Here is a 17,381-nt window from a genome sequence, read left to right on the forward strand (position 1 = left end):
CTGATACGTGGTAATTTGGGGTAAATTTAAACAGTTTTTTAAAACTGCACTGGCTTTTACTTGTAATTGAGAATTTTGCAAGTAAAGTAATCTTCCTTCTAAGTTAAAAGCTTTGAAGTTTAGTAGCATTTGTGTTCAAGTGAACAGTTTAACATTTATGGAGTTGCTTACTACAGAGAGTTTATGTTAACAAAATCTTAAATAGCAAAACCAAGTAACATTACATCTTTTCAAGAATATAAACTATCTGAGAAACACGAAACAAATTAGATTGTTTCTTTTGACATATCTGAGCAGTTCAGGAAATTGCAAGTGCTTGCCATAGAAAACAGATTTCAGAAAATAATTGGAATAGGATTTCCAATTACACTATACGGAATGTACTGTAAAGCAAGGAACCTCTTTGATAGTCATATGGCTTGAAAGCTTTCTGTTTGTTTACTAGTAAATATCTGTAAAGACAATCAGGAATAAAGTTCTGGGTTTTTTTAATGTTTTGAAGAAATTTTGCATTATGTGTCTGAAATAGTCTGCAGATGCTGCATGTTGAGAGGCTTTGGAAGATAAGGAGTAGAGGAAAGGTTAATTACTTTTTAAAAATTTTTTGTTTGTTTTTCACAAACAGCATCCTCATCATTCATCTCTAAAGGAGGAGGTGTCAGATGTTGTACGTCAAAAGAAGAAGTATCTAAAGAAACCTAAAATAGAGTGTGTAGTAACTCCTCAACAGCCCTCTGCCGAGCCCTTGGCTGTTGTCAACAAGAGTGATATTAAACAGTATGACTTTCACAGTTCAGATGAAGATGAGTTCCCGCAGGTAATACTCTGCTAAAAAATGTCAGCATGCGCACAGTAGAAATTGCAGTTTCCTGTGATTTGGCCAGTATAGCTTGAAATGGAGAATAACTCTGTTGGACAGTGGATATATATAAAAGATACTTGCATAAACTACGAGTTTGTTTTCTTTTTCTAAGCTATGCTTCTGAGAAGCTTGCATTTAATATAGCAATATGTCCGTTCATATTATATAAATATAAACTTATATAATACAATTTTATGCATTTATTAAAGTGTGCCAGTTGGAAGAATTGACTTTGCTTTCTGGTCTAGGTACCCTCACCAGTATCAGAAGCAGAAGAAGAAAATGATCCTGATGGACCTTGTGCTTTTAGGAGAAGAGCAGGATGCCAGTATTATGCTGTAAGACTTCTCTGCTGTTGGATTTAGTGTGGTGGTTTTTGCCTTTTTTTTTTTTTTTTCAATTTGGATTGGTATAGTGCTAATGTAATACTTCTTCTAAAAATGTTCCCATTTTTACCACCAAAGCTTTGATGATTTGGTGAATTCAAAGGAAATAATTTTCAGTTTCCACAAGAATTTTTCTCATTGTAGTATTCCTCTGTAATTACCTGGAGGTAATGTAATATAATATGTGGCCAGCAGACCAATTCAGCTAATTTTAAAAAGAGAGAGGGTTTTTCTCCCCCCTCAGTTTTCTTAGCATTTTGTTTCTTCCCAGCTTGTAGAGCTTGTTAGAGTTAGGTACTAGTTGTCCCAGTTCTCAGACGTGCTGAGGGATCCTACTGGGACATTGAGTCTGCGATTGAAGCAGATGGGTTTAATTTGTTGAAGATTCCAAAACAATTAAGTAAAAGTTTGCTTTTGAAATCAGTGCAAAACTGCAGATATATTGAAAAACATTAGGTTGCAATTGCAAGATCCTGCAGGGGACAGAGATTAATTATATGTCTCCTGACATCATCTCAGAACCACCAACAGTGAAATTTTTTACCAAGCATGTGCGTATAGATGGAGAGCTTTAGACTGCAGAGGACCAAGAAAGGCAACATAACACTATAATGGGTCTGTTTTTTCTTTGCCTGCTTCCGGTGGGGAGAAAGAACTTACACGACAAAATAATTGTGTAACTGTGTTGCCTTTAAAGCCACTTATAGAGAAGTCATTTAGTCACTAGGTAGACTGTTTTAGAAGCCCAAACAACCCCCGAAATACTGAAATTACAGCGTGAGCATCTCCCACAAGTTGTACTGAAAGTTCTTTGCACAGGTCAGATGTGAGCTGGCACCTGCTCCTGTGCTTGCTTTGCAGTGTCCTGCTGTGTTGCAGTTGTTTCCACAATACCACAGACAACTTGATCTTTCCAAGAATATGTCATTATTTTAACTAATCTTATCCTTCTAAAGATTTATTAGTGGGTTATTTAAGATATACTTTTCTCTTTGTTACCCATTTTTTCTGTGATCTCTTAACTTGTTCTTTCAGTTTGGATGAAGTGGTTTTTTTAACCTGTTGATTCCTAATGTAGTCACCTTTTCTGCTTAGCTCCAGAGGATTAGCTGAAGCTTCTTTCTTGCTTAGAATTTATCCTTTTTTTTTTTTGCCTTAGCTTGTGAGTTAACTCCTTTGCCAAAAGACGTTGAGATGACTGAAAACTTATTTTTTTTCCTGTTAATTTTCTATTGCTTTTTAGAAGCAGATTATTTAACAGCCTTAATGTTAGCCTTCTGGGTTTTTTTTTTTAAACTGCGGAAGCCATTTGAGTTTTGGTTAACTCTTAACATAAATTGATTGAATCTACAGCACTACTGTTGCTGTAGGTTTAACCTGATCACAAAAATGGATTACTTTAATGAATAGTTATTAATCTGTCATATAAGACATTTCAGCACACAGAATTTCTGCTTGTAAAGATTATGCTGTTTTGAGTTCATAATTACAGCGAAGATATTAATGGAGTAATAAAAATGCCCTAAGGTAAGCTGATATGGCAAATACACTGCCAAGATGCAGTAATTGAATGCTGTGTATTGGAACAAAGGCCATTCAGATCAGCATCTGGTACCTTTCGCAGTTATGTGTTTCACAGGTAAAACTAAACTCCAAATTTCAGAAAACCTTCTGAAATTACCTACACTCATAGGTTGCAATCTGAGTTGGGAATTGTTGTCACTTTGCTTTGTACAGCTAGTGATTCAGCAAAAAAAACCTTGATAAATGAAAAGGCCTTCATGGTATTTCCTTTGTCACAATAAGTACTAAAAGTATGCTTCTGTAGCATGGTACTTAGCACTGGAGTTGTGCCTATAGCTTTGAGGTATTTCTGTCAATTATTTTTGATTGAACTCATTTTTACAGACAAAAGCTTTTACGCTACTGACCCTTACTAGCAGGATTAGACAAGTTCTTGAGAAGAGTAGGTCCTCAACTGATTACAAAATGTAGTCAAGATGCAGCCATGCTTGCAGGAAGTCCTTCGGCTTCTAAGAGCCTGAAGCTCAGAGGCTGTAACAAAACAAAACAAAAAAATTGCTCCCTGTTTGTTATTATCTTGTCATGAATCACCAAAAGAGCCATTATCAGACAGAAGGTACTGGGCCAGATAGACCTGTGTCTGAGTAGGACAATTTTATGTGCTGCTTGGTAGAATGAATTAATTCTGCCTTGTTCTGTATTTTGGTTGTGGCGTCTAATTTTATGACTAACCAAGGAAAAAGGATTTTCTGCTTCATGAATTCAGGCATTTTTTAACAAAAAAATCTTCCAAGTGAAGATCTGAGCATATTAATGAAGCGATAGTTCTGTGGGCATTTTCAGCATTTTCTATGCTGTAGCCTGTACTTGATAATCACTTCATGGTAACCTAACCAAAGTATGCTCTATAAATGAGTGCAATATCCCTTTTCTTTTTTCTTTACAGCCTCGTTTGGACCAAACTAATTCTTCATACGAAAACTCAGAATTGGCAGAATTGGACAAACTGAGGTTCAGGCATTGCCTTACAACCCTTACAATTCCAAGAAGATGTATAGGATTTGCAAGAAGACGAATTGGCAGGGGTGGAAGGTACAGTTGTGTTAATTTTACTCTTCATTCCCCTTCAAAGGATAAAAGTATTAGAAAGAGATAGTTTAATGTCTTTTTTCATCCCCTTTAATCAGGGTTATAATGGACCGAATATCCACAGAACATGATCCTGTCTTGAGACAGATTGACCCGGAAATGCTGAACAGTTTTTCAAGCTCTTCCCAGACTTTAGACTTTTCTTCTAATTTTTCACGGACCAATGCTTCCAATAAACGTTGTGAAAACAGACTGTCCCTTCCTGAAATACTAAGCAATATCAGATCATGTCGACTGCAGTGTTTTCAGCCAAGGCTACTAAATCTACAGGACAGTGATAGCGAAGAATGTACCTCAAGGAAACCAGGGCAGACTGTGAATAATAAAAGAGTTTCTGCAGCATCTGTAGCTTTATTGAACACCAGCAAGAATGGCATATCAGGTAGGCAAGGATTTGAATTCTTCTGGAACTTAAAATATTGAATTCCAGTGGTTTTACTTGTGACTAGACTGATAACATCTTCAGCAGTGATGTGTACCTAAACCAAAGATGCAAGCTAATTATTTTGTATTTTGCAGAACATACAGAAATTTTCCGCAAACAGTCCTCTTCTTCCTGCTTTTATTTCAGTTTCAGTAGAAACTTGGTGAAGTGCTGGACTTGAACGTGCGTTATCCAAAGGAGGGATTCTGCTCGTATTTAAGAATTGCTTGGGTGTGATTGACTCTTAAAGACGTTAATTGATCTAACCTTGCTTAAGGAGAGAAGAATGCCCTTCATAAATGCAAAAGAAAACCATTTGCTTTCTTGGGGTGGGTGGGAATGTCTCTTCTGTTGTCAGAGTTTTTTTTCTTTTTAAAACTTGCCAAAACATCTCAGAAAACTCTAGTGGTAACCTGGTAAGCATGCTGAGCAAGTATGAAAAAGTCTGAAAAGAGCACTTTCTGTTGATATCTGTCATAGCAAAAATGTTGATGTTGGAAGGCTCTAATGATGCACCTTTCTGATTTTTTCAGAAAATCATCAGCTGTTGATTGATAGGAGATTGCCTTTTCCCTCAAATGTCATCTCTCACTCTCATAGCCAATGTAGCCAGCTCTTACCGTTCAGCTTTATGGCCTGCTAGCTGCAGATGAGCAAGACACATATAAATGGTTTTACAGTTTAAAAACCCCCAGAAGTTTCTTGTAGTATCTTCACAAGAATATAAAATATACACAACACTTCTGATCTTTGTAGACCCTTTGTTAGCAGTTTGGGTATAGAAGCACTAAAGTTGGCATAAAAGCCACCAAAAGAAAAAAATTGCTGTAAGCTTACATTAGCAGACTTTACATCACTTGCTTCATGTGCTAGGAGTTGTAATTGCTTAAGTTTTAACATTGTCACTTTTTTGTAATCGTAAAAGGATGTATGATTCTTTAAAAAGCTGAACAATTGGAGATAAGCCAAAAGACATCTACTACCAGGCATCAACAAGCATCTGAATATTTTCTTACTCCATTGTGTATGTGCAGAATTAGGTATTGTAAAACAGGATAATTAGATAATGTAACAAGCTGATTCTAAATTTCATAATTAACTTCATATGGATGTGGAATGGTCCATCACTTTCAAAATCAGTTGCAGGATTGGGTATTTGATCTTCATCAACATACCTTTAGAATTCATGTGTAGAAATTAAATTTCTTGAAGACAAAAGTGGTTTTCTCTCCATTATGGTTTTAAAAGACTGAGTGTTAGCTTAAGTAACATCAGTGTAGTACTGACATAAGCACAGAATATTTACTCTCATAACTTATTTTCCAGTATAGTCATTGCAACCTTTATATTGTTCTTTCTCTCTCATGAAAAGATTTGCACAAGAATATTTTTCTGCTGTATAAAGAGAACAGACAGAATGTGCGATGGTCATATTTTGTATACATTTTTCTGTAAGAAACTTGAAGGGCTGGAGAGTTGCACCTGTAGCAGGAGGGGGCAGTTTTATGTGATGAAATTATCAATAAGCATCAAGAGACATCATGTAAAAGCAAATGCAGTAAATAGAAAGGAGTAGTTTGTCAGCATTAAAGATACGAAACATGGACCGTAAGCTGTAAGAAGCAGTAAAAAATTTGCTGGTAGCTCTTTATATAACAAGAGCAAGTAATACTGGAAGGTTTTTGTTTGTATGAATAAAGTATGATGATACCAAGATCAAAAAAGCTCCTTAAAAAGATACGGGTTAAGTTGATAATTTTTTTTTCTGTAGAATTTTTCATGATAATGTAATAAATACCAATTGATTCTTTAAGGATTAGCTAGATATAAAACTTTGAGGCTTTGAATTCCGTTCTGCAGACCCTTCCCACCCTTCCCCCAAGGGGGGAATCTGCCTAAAACTAGGAGAATGTTTTGGGGTGGAAGCTCATATGTGTGATTTTTAGTAGCATATGAAGAAATGAGTGAAGGAATAAGGTTGAAGAGATTTGTGAAATCTTCACACCTGGCTTTAGTATAAATGAAGATTGTAGCAGTGGAAGAGAATTCTAGTAGCTAGAGGAAAGATGGCACATAATGTTGTTCTCACTTTTGTTTTCTTATTTAAGTAGTATATTCAGTGAAAGGAGGGGGCCTGTGTTTTGGTAGGGAACTGTGTAGACAGCAGAAAGAAATGTCAGCCCTTCCTGATCCAGGTAGTACCATCAACAAGAATAAAAACCCTAAATTGTTGGTGCCACATGGCAAATCAGTGGCAGACCTATATACCCACGTGGACTAGCACTCCTGTACTTCAGGATTTGCCCTCTTAGGGGAAGGGAACTAAAGGAAAGGATAGAGAAGTATGCTTTTTTAATGATGGGAGAAATAGCTATAAATAAAAAAAAAAGCATAAAACCAAATCTGATGGGTCTAAGCCACTTTGTAGAGGGATAATAATTAACATCTGTTATATAATGTTAGAAATCATATGAAGAATACATTTCGATTAGAAGAGAGATCAATCAGTAGTTGAAGTGCATAATGCAGGGAAGTTTATGGTTGTGGAAGACCTTTTTCTTTCCAGATTTAAATTACAAAACAGATCCTGTAATTCTGGTAAAGGATCAGATGCAATAGACAGCAGAAGTCTTCACCAAATAACTCAGCCAGTGAGAGGCACTGCTGTTAGAATTTTTTTTTTCTTTTTTCTTTTTTTTTTTTTTTCTCTCTTTAGTAGTGCGTAAATTTTGGAAGGGCTGGTCAAAGCCTGGTTGTGCATTAAATCAGCACAGGTACTATCACTGCATTTTATTAAAGTAATTCTGTTTGGGAGATGACTGTTGACATCTGTTGATTTTATAGCACACTTACCTGTAAGCATAAAGCTACCTCTAGAGGAAACAATGACAGTAGTTAAACTGATTGTTTTTGTTTTTTTCTTTTAGTTTAGAGAAGACTTGGAATTGCTTGCTTTGGTTTTCGGTGCACAAGAATATTTTAAAGTTACCTCTGCATTATATTTTTCACTTGTATTAATAAAGTGACTCTTATGCTGGTATTTCCTCAAATGCTAGGCATTGTACAAACAGAAAGAAAGACTTATTTTTAAAATGTCTGACTAGTCTTTTCTTGAAAGTGTCTAATCAGTGTATGAATAAAGAACCACTGTTTCAAGCTAAATTATTCTCTTGCTCATGTTATAACAACTGCAAATGGGAAAACTGAATTTGAGGAACTTCAGGAGACAAGGTCACTGAAACAGTCTGATCCCTTTGGCCAGTTGGGTAAACGTTTTGTAGTCTTACACACTGTACCTGGAACAGTAAGCTGGTCTCTGCCAGAGACACCTTCAGAAAAATTCTCGGTTTAATCTAGAATGAGATCAACTGATGAGCCAGGGATACATCTGATCCTCAGTAGAGATGATGGAGGAAGGAAGTTACCAGGAATTTGTAGATGGTACTACTTAGGAGAGTGAAGTAATATTTAACCTGCTTGCTGAATTCCTAGAGTGCAACTCAGCTGATTTTTGGGACAGAAGAAAGAAGTAGACTTTAGGCAAAATCTTCAGCAATTTGTAGTACAGTCAGTAAGTTGCATTTGGCTTCCAGTCAGCTTCAGCTGCCAGGTATAGTGATCTGCTCAAATAGTTACCTGCTTAGTTACCATGTCCCTAGACACAAAAGACAACTGCAGATGATGGCATTCTCGGTTGAAGAATTTTGCTTATGGAACAAGCTTTTACTTTTTAGAGGTATCTTTTTGCCAAAACTCAATAGCATGTAGAAGTAATTAATGAAATACCACTTCTGGGGCTACATGAAAGATGATCTTTGATTAAAGCCTCAAATCCTGGCTGTGGTAATATAGAAAATCCTGACACTCATCACCGGAAGCTAAAATTCTGGTAAATAGATCCTTTTATAAGAAGTATAGAACACTTGCACTTAACTATAATCTTAAAGGCCATGTTGGGACATGATAGAGGTTTGGTATTTTTTTTATTTAGGACCCCTCAGTGGTTTGATTTGGCAGAAGCAAATGATACTAAATGTGCTAATGAACATCTGCTGTTTTGTAACAAGTCTAACAGCTGAGTTCAGTCTGACCACTGAATAAATATCTGGTGATAGGTGGTGAACCAAGTGCAATTTAAACATGTAAAGGCAGAGTAAGTGATGACGACATTGCTATTGTAATGTTCCCTGCACCTTGTAGTAGAGTGTTTCATGACTTCATGGTCTGTGGCAAACTGAGAGGGAAGGGAGATTGAAAGCATAGGACTGATACATAGACTAAATTAGACAATCCTCTGATGTAGAGACTGCTTTCTATGCTATCTCTTCATAGTGCATAGAAGAATGCAACTTTGAGGTCTGGATAAATACCCCTGTACTGCAGAAAAATAATAGCTAATTACAGCTAAATGCAATTTAGGTATTTCTTTGTAGCGTTTAAGCTTATTCTAAAACACTTTTTTATAAAACAAAAGACATGTTCTGGAATGTTACCTCAGAACTTAAAAATAGAAATACACGTATATATGTAGTGTTCTGTAATGTTGTTCTTGGCTCTGTTGCCTTTAGTAATGCAACACGTTTTGGGAGACAGTTGTGAGGGAACTTAGCCAGTTTAGCTGACTGAACCTTGAGTTAAATGCTTGTAGTAATAGGTAAGAATCCTCATGAGGAACAAAGTACAGCTAAATATGAAATAGTAGCAATATATTGATTGAAAAACTAAAATTGATTTTAGAGTAGGCTGGAAATTATAGTAAAATCTCTAGGATCTAATAGGAGTAACTGCTTAAGTCATTGGATTTTTAAGTTCCCTCCTACCATGGTTGAAGTCTGTTTTACTAATGTAGCAGTAGAGAAGACATTTCAGTACTAACTTCTACACAGCCACAGTCTTAATTTTGGTTTTTATTCAGAATGGAATTTCAGGACAACCGCGAGTATTACACCTAGCAAATGAAAGAGCCAGACCCCAAAAGATAGATCACTTAAGATATTAATGTTAGGTCAGAGTCTCTTTGATAAGATGATATTCCTGCAGAATCCAGGTGTTTGAGATGAATGACAGCTTCAATCTTGGAAAAATATAGTTCAGAATAAACTGCTGAAATGTAGTTAATGGGAATCTTTGAAAAATGGATTCTCTCTTTACTTCCTCCTAGGAGAACTTAGTTCTCAGGTTAGCCTCAGCTGCACAAACTCAGGTTTTAACATGAAATGCTGGACAGTATTTTCAATTATCAAGTGTGCAGTTCTTCAGGGGGAGAATATTGAGAACAGCTTTTCTGACTTCACCATTCCCTTCACTTGTTGAGTGTGATACTACTGGGGTTGCATTAACCTGGTTCTCATAAATAAGCAAAAGTATTATGTCACTCTTAAACTCTTACTCCATTAAAAAAAAAAAAAGAGGAAAAACCTGTTCAGGTGAAACTTAAGCATTTTCTTCAGGAAGGAAAAAGTGTGAAATAGGAGCTTCAAACTGGATTTGCTAAATAAACAGAGCTTTGTGATCTTTGCAAACATTTACTGAGTTTTAGACCTGGAGCTTAGCTTTGTCCCTGTCTCCCTATATTAGCTTATAGCCCTTTCAAGTGAGGGTTGGTATGGAACTGTATACAAACTATTTAAATATATAAATTCTGGTTGTGCTGTTGAAGTAGGTGTCTCAAAAGCCAGGTGTATGCTTCCTTTAGAGTCCATTCTGGAGTCAGAGAAAAGGACAATTATGAGGAACTGTAGGAAGGAAAGTTGTACAGCAATAAACAGAGAACATTTACTGGGGGAGAAGACATGCAGCTCAGCCCAGTGTACTTCTTCCTCAGCTATGATTTTTAGGACATGCTTCCCCCCCCCCAAAAGCCAGGAAAGTAATTTCTTTAAGCTTTTGCTTAAAGCTACTGGAGAGAAACCTACCAAAGATAGAAACTACTTAAAAGTAATGAAAGTTATGAATCCTTTTGTTACAAATTGATTCAGTGCTAAAAAGAACACAACAAACAAATCTAGCTTGACCTTCCCTTTACATAAGAATATATGAAGAACTTTGCAAGCATCTAACACAACATAATGTTGCCTTCAAGCATTTGTTATCCAACACAGATGCACTCTTGCATTTTAGATGTATTTTTGTTTTGTTTTGTGCAGGCCTATTTAACGCTAGCTTCACTTTCTTTTCTGTAGTAACAGGGGGTATCACAGAGGAACAATTTCAGACACATCAACAGCAGTTAGTTCAAATGCAGAGGCAACAACTTGCTCAGCTTCAGCAGAAACAGCAATCTCAGCATTCCTCGCAACAGACACATCCGAAAGCACAGGTAATGCACCTTAAATGTTGCCATATGCTGACATCTTCCTTTTTGCTTACTGTGTTTTTTCGCCTCTATTACAAGCTAAATATAACACTTGAGTAAATATGTTAAAATTTAGAGTGGATGTAGAATGGGTTTTAGTCAAGATGCTTTTCCAGTTTGCTGGGTAGTGCTCAGAAGGCAGCTTGTGCTGTAGCTAGTACAAATACCTTGCTTTCATTTTTGTGTTTCGAATGAGATAATATTTTAAGTTTCAACATCAAAACCTGTTGGTTTTTTTGTAAAGTTAAGTATCATGGCTACATTTTAAAAGTTGAGTAAGAGACTTCATATTTTAATGCTAGTTGTGTCCACAGAGTCAGTCAGTGTAGAAACGCCCAGTGTTCTGTCAAGTCACACTGTTTCTTCCTCCTTTGTATAAGTGCTCTGAATATACTTCTTTATTAAAACTACTTTATGAGGTAATATATTCTGTTATGGACAGATATTCAGTGAGTACTAAAAATTGGTAGCTTCTGAGAGGAAAAAGGTAGTTTTGCATATTTAATTTGATTCCTTCCCCCTTTCTGTCCCCAATGTTCCTACTTCTTTCTTCTAAAAGAATCACATTTTTCCTCCTAACGCCTTGCAAGGGAAGAATACATCGTTTTCTGTTGAGCTTAGTTTTCTCTAAGTTTCTTAACAAGAAAATATAAAAGCTGTTGCTATTGTCTGTTACCAGGAAAACTTACTTTACTTTTGAGCTTATTATATCTAATTGCCAGTGCTGTTTGTCACTTGCCCTCACTGTTTTCTACTTTGATTATTCAGGGATTCTGTATTGACAGTTACCGATTATTTTTTTTTTTTTTGGTAAGGATAAAGACATGATACCAGGACATTTTAAATAACAGGAATGAATTTTGGATTTTTAAGACACTATGGATGTCTATGGAAAGTAATTTTCTTAGTTAATATAAATTGAAATTGCAGAATGATACATTCAGCCATTTCAGGGTGTCTTTCCAGTACTTACCGCTCTTTCAGAGAAACTGGACTAATAGAGGATGTATACTTCCAGCGTGCGGTGGACAGTTATGTGGTGGTACAAATTACTCTGAGAATGAATGTACCATAAATACTGAAAATTCTTTAGACTTGCAGTTGTGGTATATTTGCTGCCTGGAGACAGAAGAGAGAAGGAAACTTAAGGCATAGTTTTTTTTCTTAGAGGAAACTTCTCAAACACACAGAATCATAAAATGGTTTGGGTTGGAATGGACCTTGAAAGATCCTCTAGTTCCAACCCCCCTTGCCATGGGCTAAACAGCACCTTGTGAAAGTGATCTGTTGTGCTAAGAACTGCATTTGCCACTGATGGCTGAATTAGGCAGGACTTGCTCAACACTCATTTGGACACTAACTTTCAACTTTTCATCAGACTTGTGATACAGAAATATTTAATGTTACAGTGCATTAGAACATGTTTAGAAAGTGTGTTTGTTTATTTGCTGGTAATTGTGTATTACAGCAATCCTAATGTGGTATTTCATTTTGTACTTAGGTGATTATAAAGAAAAAATACGGGTTTTTTATTCCCACAGGGCTCCAGCACCTCCGACTGTATGTCGAAAACACTTGATTCAGCCAGTGCCCACTTTGCTGCATCTGCAGTGGTTAGTGCACCTGCTCCTAGTCGCAGTGAGGTAACGAAGGAACAAAACACCAGCCACAACAATATTAATGGTGTTGTCCAGCCTTCAGGTGATGATTTCTTAAAACTCATGGTCTAGTGTGAGCTGAGAATATGTCAACTGATCTTATTTCTGATTTCTAAAATACTATTTAATAAACCAAACAAAAACCTCAAATATATTAGTTGCGATAGACTAAATATTGTTCTTTAAAATACTTTTGTGCAATGGAATATGGGTTTCTATGGTAATACAACTACCACATGTTCTTTTACATTGGAAGAGCATTGTTTCTATTTTCTTTTGTAGGCTTTTATCCTTTACTAATCTGTTATGATCAGAAGCGTGACAGCATTTTAAAAATTGTCTGAATGTGCAATTAAAAAAAAAATCAATTGCTTAAAACATTAAGTACTTTGAGGAGGAAATAGAAAAGTTTTGCTACATTATTTGGTCATTATCTCACTTGTGTATTCAGACAAAAACACACTAATCAACTACCTCTAGCAGTTCTTTTGACATTGCTGTAAGTTTCAGATTTCATTGCATTTAGGATTCCTCCCAACTTTGGGCAATAGTTGAGACATGGGCATCCACTACCTTCCCCCCTGCCTCTGAACCTTCATTGCCAGAAGGCAGTAATGCCAGTCATGCTGGTGCAGTAGCCATGTTGCTGAGAGACAAATGTTGTTTGGAATTTGACAGCTATAACAAATAAAAGGCTTTCAGAGTAATTTGTTGTTTTAACAGCTTATGATGTGATTAGTTTTATAGACCTTCTGCCAGGCTGGGTTAATAATAATATGAAATGAACAGAAGGGGAAAAAAACACAACTGAATAAAATCAATATAGTGGAACAGTTCCAGGAAGGCAAAATATATCTATGTATAATTCTCTAAGATCACATCTGAGAGGGTTATGTTTTGAGGGGTATAAGATCAGGCACATGGTAGAGTACCATGCCGGTACATGGTACACAGCTTTACGGTTGATGAAAACCACTGCAACTATTGTGCATATAAAATTAGACTTCTGTTACTGTTCCAGAGCTGTAAGTGGCAACGATGTAAAATAGCTATTGCTATTTAGGATAGGAAGATTTGTAAATTAATTGAAAGCAGATTGTTTTTTCAGGAATAAGAATCTAGGGGAAAATGTATCTAGCTCCTTTATGATCAAAATCAGACCAGTGAATAGCTAGGATACCAAGATGAAACTTGATGACCTCTTGTTTGAATACACACTGTGAAACCTGAAGTTTCTCCCAGCTCAGAAGTGCAAACGGAGCACTGCAGCATAATCTGAAAGGAGTCTTCTACTTTGCCTAGTCTTAGACCCCTAGTTTTGCAGCCTTGAGCGACACTGGTCCCCAGAACCTCTTTGTGTTGCCAGCAGAACAAGGTAAGAGTAAGGAGGTGATTCAGTGCATCAGAATTTGGTTTCACAGTTGGTCTTTGAGGTTGCCTAGCTAAGGTGTTCCCCATTCAATTTACTTTTATGGGGAATGTTGCCACTTTAATGCAAAGTGGTGTACAAATCTGGGCAATATGAAAGTTCTTTGTTACACGGTAACTTTGGTGTTCTTGTGAATGAAAAAACCCATGAAATATTTCTAATGTTAGCTAGAAATAGTTCTAAAATTTTACATTTTGTGAATCTTTAAAAAACAGATTCTTGCACAATTCCAGCACCATACATACTTTGGGGTTAATCTTTGGCTTTGAATCTAAGGGATGGCATATTTTTAATTAACACCATTTGTTTTGTAACAGGAACCTCTAGAACTTTGTACTCCACCAACATGGCTTTATCATCCAGCCCAGGGATTTCAACTGTACAGCTTGTAAGGACAGTTGGCCACACCACCACAAACCACTTAATTCCAGCGTTGTGCACAAGCAGCCCTCAAACGCTTCCCATGAACAATTCTTGCCTGACGAATGCAGTGCACCTCAACAACGTCAGTGTTGTTTCTCCGGTCAATGTGCATATCAACACACGGACTTCAGCACCGTCGCCAACAGCCTTAAAACTTGCCACAGTTGCTGCCAGTATGGACAGAGTGCCAAAGGTAACTCCCAGCAGTGCCATCAGCAGTATAGCACGGTAAGTGTGTAGCAAGCTGGAGCAGTTTTAAATTACGTTTGTGCTACATAAATATCTCCATACGTGTGCCCAACTCTGCGCTAGAGCACTGAATAGAATTGTTTCCACCTCTAAGAGACTTCTCAGTGTCGGTAGCTTCAACTTCACGAAAATGTCCAGCTGTTGGCATCTTCAGTGTGACCGTGACAAACCACAAGAGCTGATGCAAGACCATCTTTTTGCAGATTAACCCCCAAATAATTTGCACTGATTTTAGGCACCAGTAGTTTTGGTAAACTTACATTGTGTTTAAAATGGCTTCATTTTAACCATTTTCGTTTTTTCCTTCTCATGCAGCACTTGCAAGTAGGTTCTGTCAAACTGGCCACATGTTCTCTCCACGACATTTTGTACCCATGTTGTAAGATGCAGGCTGGCACATACCTATTTTATATATACATATGGATACTTGCGTTACATATTCATGTAAACTATAAACCAGAGATGTGCCAGCCTGCATGTTACGTATATAGATGGGTATTTATTCTCATTGGACAGCAGCACTATTATTTCCGGATACTTAGAAGATGTTTCACAGGAGTGGCAGGAGCTTGCAGTTGGCTACGTTTTCTGAAAATTATGATATCTGGGCTTTGTTTTAAGTCTCCGCTGGCTTGTATGATGTTTTTTAAAAAAAAAAGTCACATTATGAATTAGAAAAGTAAAAAATGGGTATTAGCAAATATGGCTTACTGATTATCTTATAATGCTTCTGAAGAAGTTGCAAAGAGCTTTTTGAGATGGAAAATTGCATGTCTAATTTGGTCACTGCATAGATTGAGAAAAAGGTATTTTAAAATTGGCAACTGTGCCTTAAAGCATACTTCTATATCATTAATGCATTTAGTTCTTACTTCCCTCAAGTCAGAGGGGTATTTCAAGTCATGTCAGGAAATGCCTGAAAAGTACCACCATAGCTGAATAGGTCTTAGGCTTCTCTACAGAGAGTGATAATAAAGTAGAAAAATATTTCAGATTTCTTGCACTAGTGCTAAAGCGGAATTGGGGTGTGTGGGGGGGAAATACATTAAAACAGTGCTTTGCTCACTCATGGAATAACTGATCCCAAGTCATGACGGCGTAGCTTGACTTTGTTCCTTCAGGAGGCTTTTCAGTACTCTTATGCATAATTTAGGCTGGTCATTTACAGTTAAATGCAATAATCTTGTAGAAGGGACTGCACTGTTAGTGGAGTAAAAGCAGTTCTTAAATGCCAATATTTAGTTTTAAATAATCTGTTTCTCGTGTGTGTTAAGGTTTCTCCCTGATCCAGGCAACAGCTGTGTAAAAACACATAGCGCACGTAAGAAGTTATTAAAACTACATAAGGAAATACTGATGTTCTAGCTGTACGTACTGAATATTTCTTCTATTGCAGAGAGAACCATGAACCAGAACGACTGGGTTTAAATGGCATAGCAGAGACAACAGTAGCCATGGAAGTGACATAACCTCAACCCAGTGTCTCAACCTGTACTAATGGTGTAGTCATTTATATTCCAACTGAATGCAAAATACAGCACTCTGTGGATCACAGAGAACTGAAATGGACCTAAATGGACTATCATTATATCGTGTATTAAGTCGATATATAATGTAAATTTTGTAAAATTGGGAAAATCACTACCTTGTAAAATAGTTTATTTGTATCATCAATATTATTTCTGTTACTTGAATAGTAGATATTCATCATCATGCTTTTGCACTTGAATTTGCAACTGAATGGATTAAAAAATAATTCTTTAATGGGATCATGAGCATGAAATGGGATCCTGCATCACTTGTTTTAACTATTTATTTTGCCATGTTTACATTTTGTATCTTGTACAAATAAATCCAACTTTGTGTCTAAAAAAAAGTTAAAGATTCATAGCTAGGAAACAAAATTCTTGTAATTTTTTTCTAAAGGAAATGTAAAGTTTTCACTTGGTTCATTTTGTTTCACAATTTGACTAGATGGACTTTTTGGTAAATACTTTAGTGGCATTTCACTGTCAAATATGAAGTTCAAGGCAAAATAGTATTTTCTATTACTGTGCAGGGGAAAGGGATGGATCGATACATGCAAATTTAATGTAGTAACTCACTTTTCCATATATTTTGAATGTATATTTCTATTTATAATACCAGTTTATAAAAAATAATTACACAGGAAAAAAACCTGACTAGGGAGATTATGCATCTAGCGCACATGAACTTGTGCAGATATGAGAAAATTTTCGACTGATTACATTTTATCTGAAGACTGCATATTTTAACCGGCTTTAAAACTGTAACACACCACATAAAGGATATTTTACCAGGTATGTATTGCATTATATATCATTGCAATAATTAATTATTGGATGTCTAGATATCGAGCCATCCCAGGTGGTGGGGGGGAGGGAGGGTTGTGGCAAGATTGTCTTTTCAACTTTGGAGAGTTTTCCTGTGGCTACAAGGCAAGTAACGGGTTGGAAAAAGTCTGACTGTAAGCGTTGGACACCTTCGTAGTGTAGTGTTTTAGTGACTTTTTTTATACGGTTCTTGTAAATTAGATACGTGTAGTGGTGTTTCAGAATGTTTGTTTATGCACTAGTTCAGACAACTTTCCCTGTTACTTGTTCTTGATAAGTGAAAACTGCAGGGAAATAAAAATACATATCAAAACATGGACACGTTGCATATGTGTTTATTTCACAACGTGCAAGCAGTATCACTGTAAATTTTGGAGGATATTAGTGGTGGTTTGATGATTTTGACCACAGCATATGCACTATTTTCCAAAAGGTTTCAGCTTCTGTGATTATTTCCTGTGCTTACAGTGTACAGAAGGGGAGGGATGGTCTGGGAGTTGTGACCTGAGGCCTGGGAATAATCAGGACGAGACAGTTGTTCTGCCAGAGAAACTTCGGCTGTAACTTT

The 17,381-nt window shown here is 36.5% G+C and overlaps 1 protein-coding gene across 1 annotated transcript in view; it reads left to right on the top strand.

The window, feature by feature from the left end:
- The window catches only part of EPC2 (enhancer of polycomb homolog 2 (Drosophila)), a 32,605-nt gene extending 15,752 nt beyond the window's left edge, over nucleotides 1-16,853 (top strand). Inside the window, exons 6-13 of the mRNA XM_010290416.1 lie at nucleotides 626-817; nucleotides 1,111-1,200; nucleotides 3,719-3,864; nucleotides 3,960-4,303; nucleotides 10,528-10,664; nucleotides 12,242-12,401; nucleotides 14,105-14,438; nucleotides 15,856-16,853. Coding sequence (XP_010288718.1) covers nucleotides 626-817; nucleotides 1,111-1,200; nucleotides 3,719-3,864; nucleotides 3,960-4,303; nucleotides 10,528-10,664; nucleotides 12,242-12,401; nucleotides 14,105-14,438; nucleotides 15,856-15,928 — 1,476 coding nt within the window. The 3' untranslated portion in view covers nucleotides 15,929-16,853. The remainder of the gene's footprint in view (nucleotides 1-625; nucleotides 818-1,110; nucleotides 1,201-3,718; nucleotides 3,865-3,959; nucleotides 4,304-10,527; nucleotides 10,665-12,241; nucleotides 12,402-14,104; nucleotides 14,439-15,855) is intronic.
- The last annotated feature ends 528 nt before the right edge of the window (nucleotides 16,854-17,381 follow it).

This window comes from Phaethon lepturus, unplaced genomic scaffold, assembly GCF_000687285.1.
Source record: "Phaethon lepturus isolate BGI_N335 unplaced genomic scaffold, ASM68728v1 scaffold18177, whole genome shotgun sequence".
Taxonomy (NCBI): Eukaryota; Metazoa; Chordata; class Aves; order Phaethontiformes; family Phaethontidae; genus Phaethon; species Phaethon lepturus.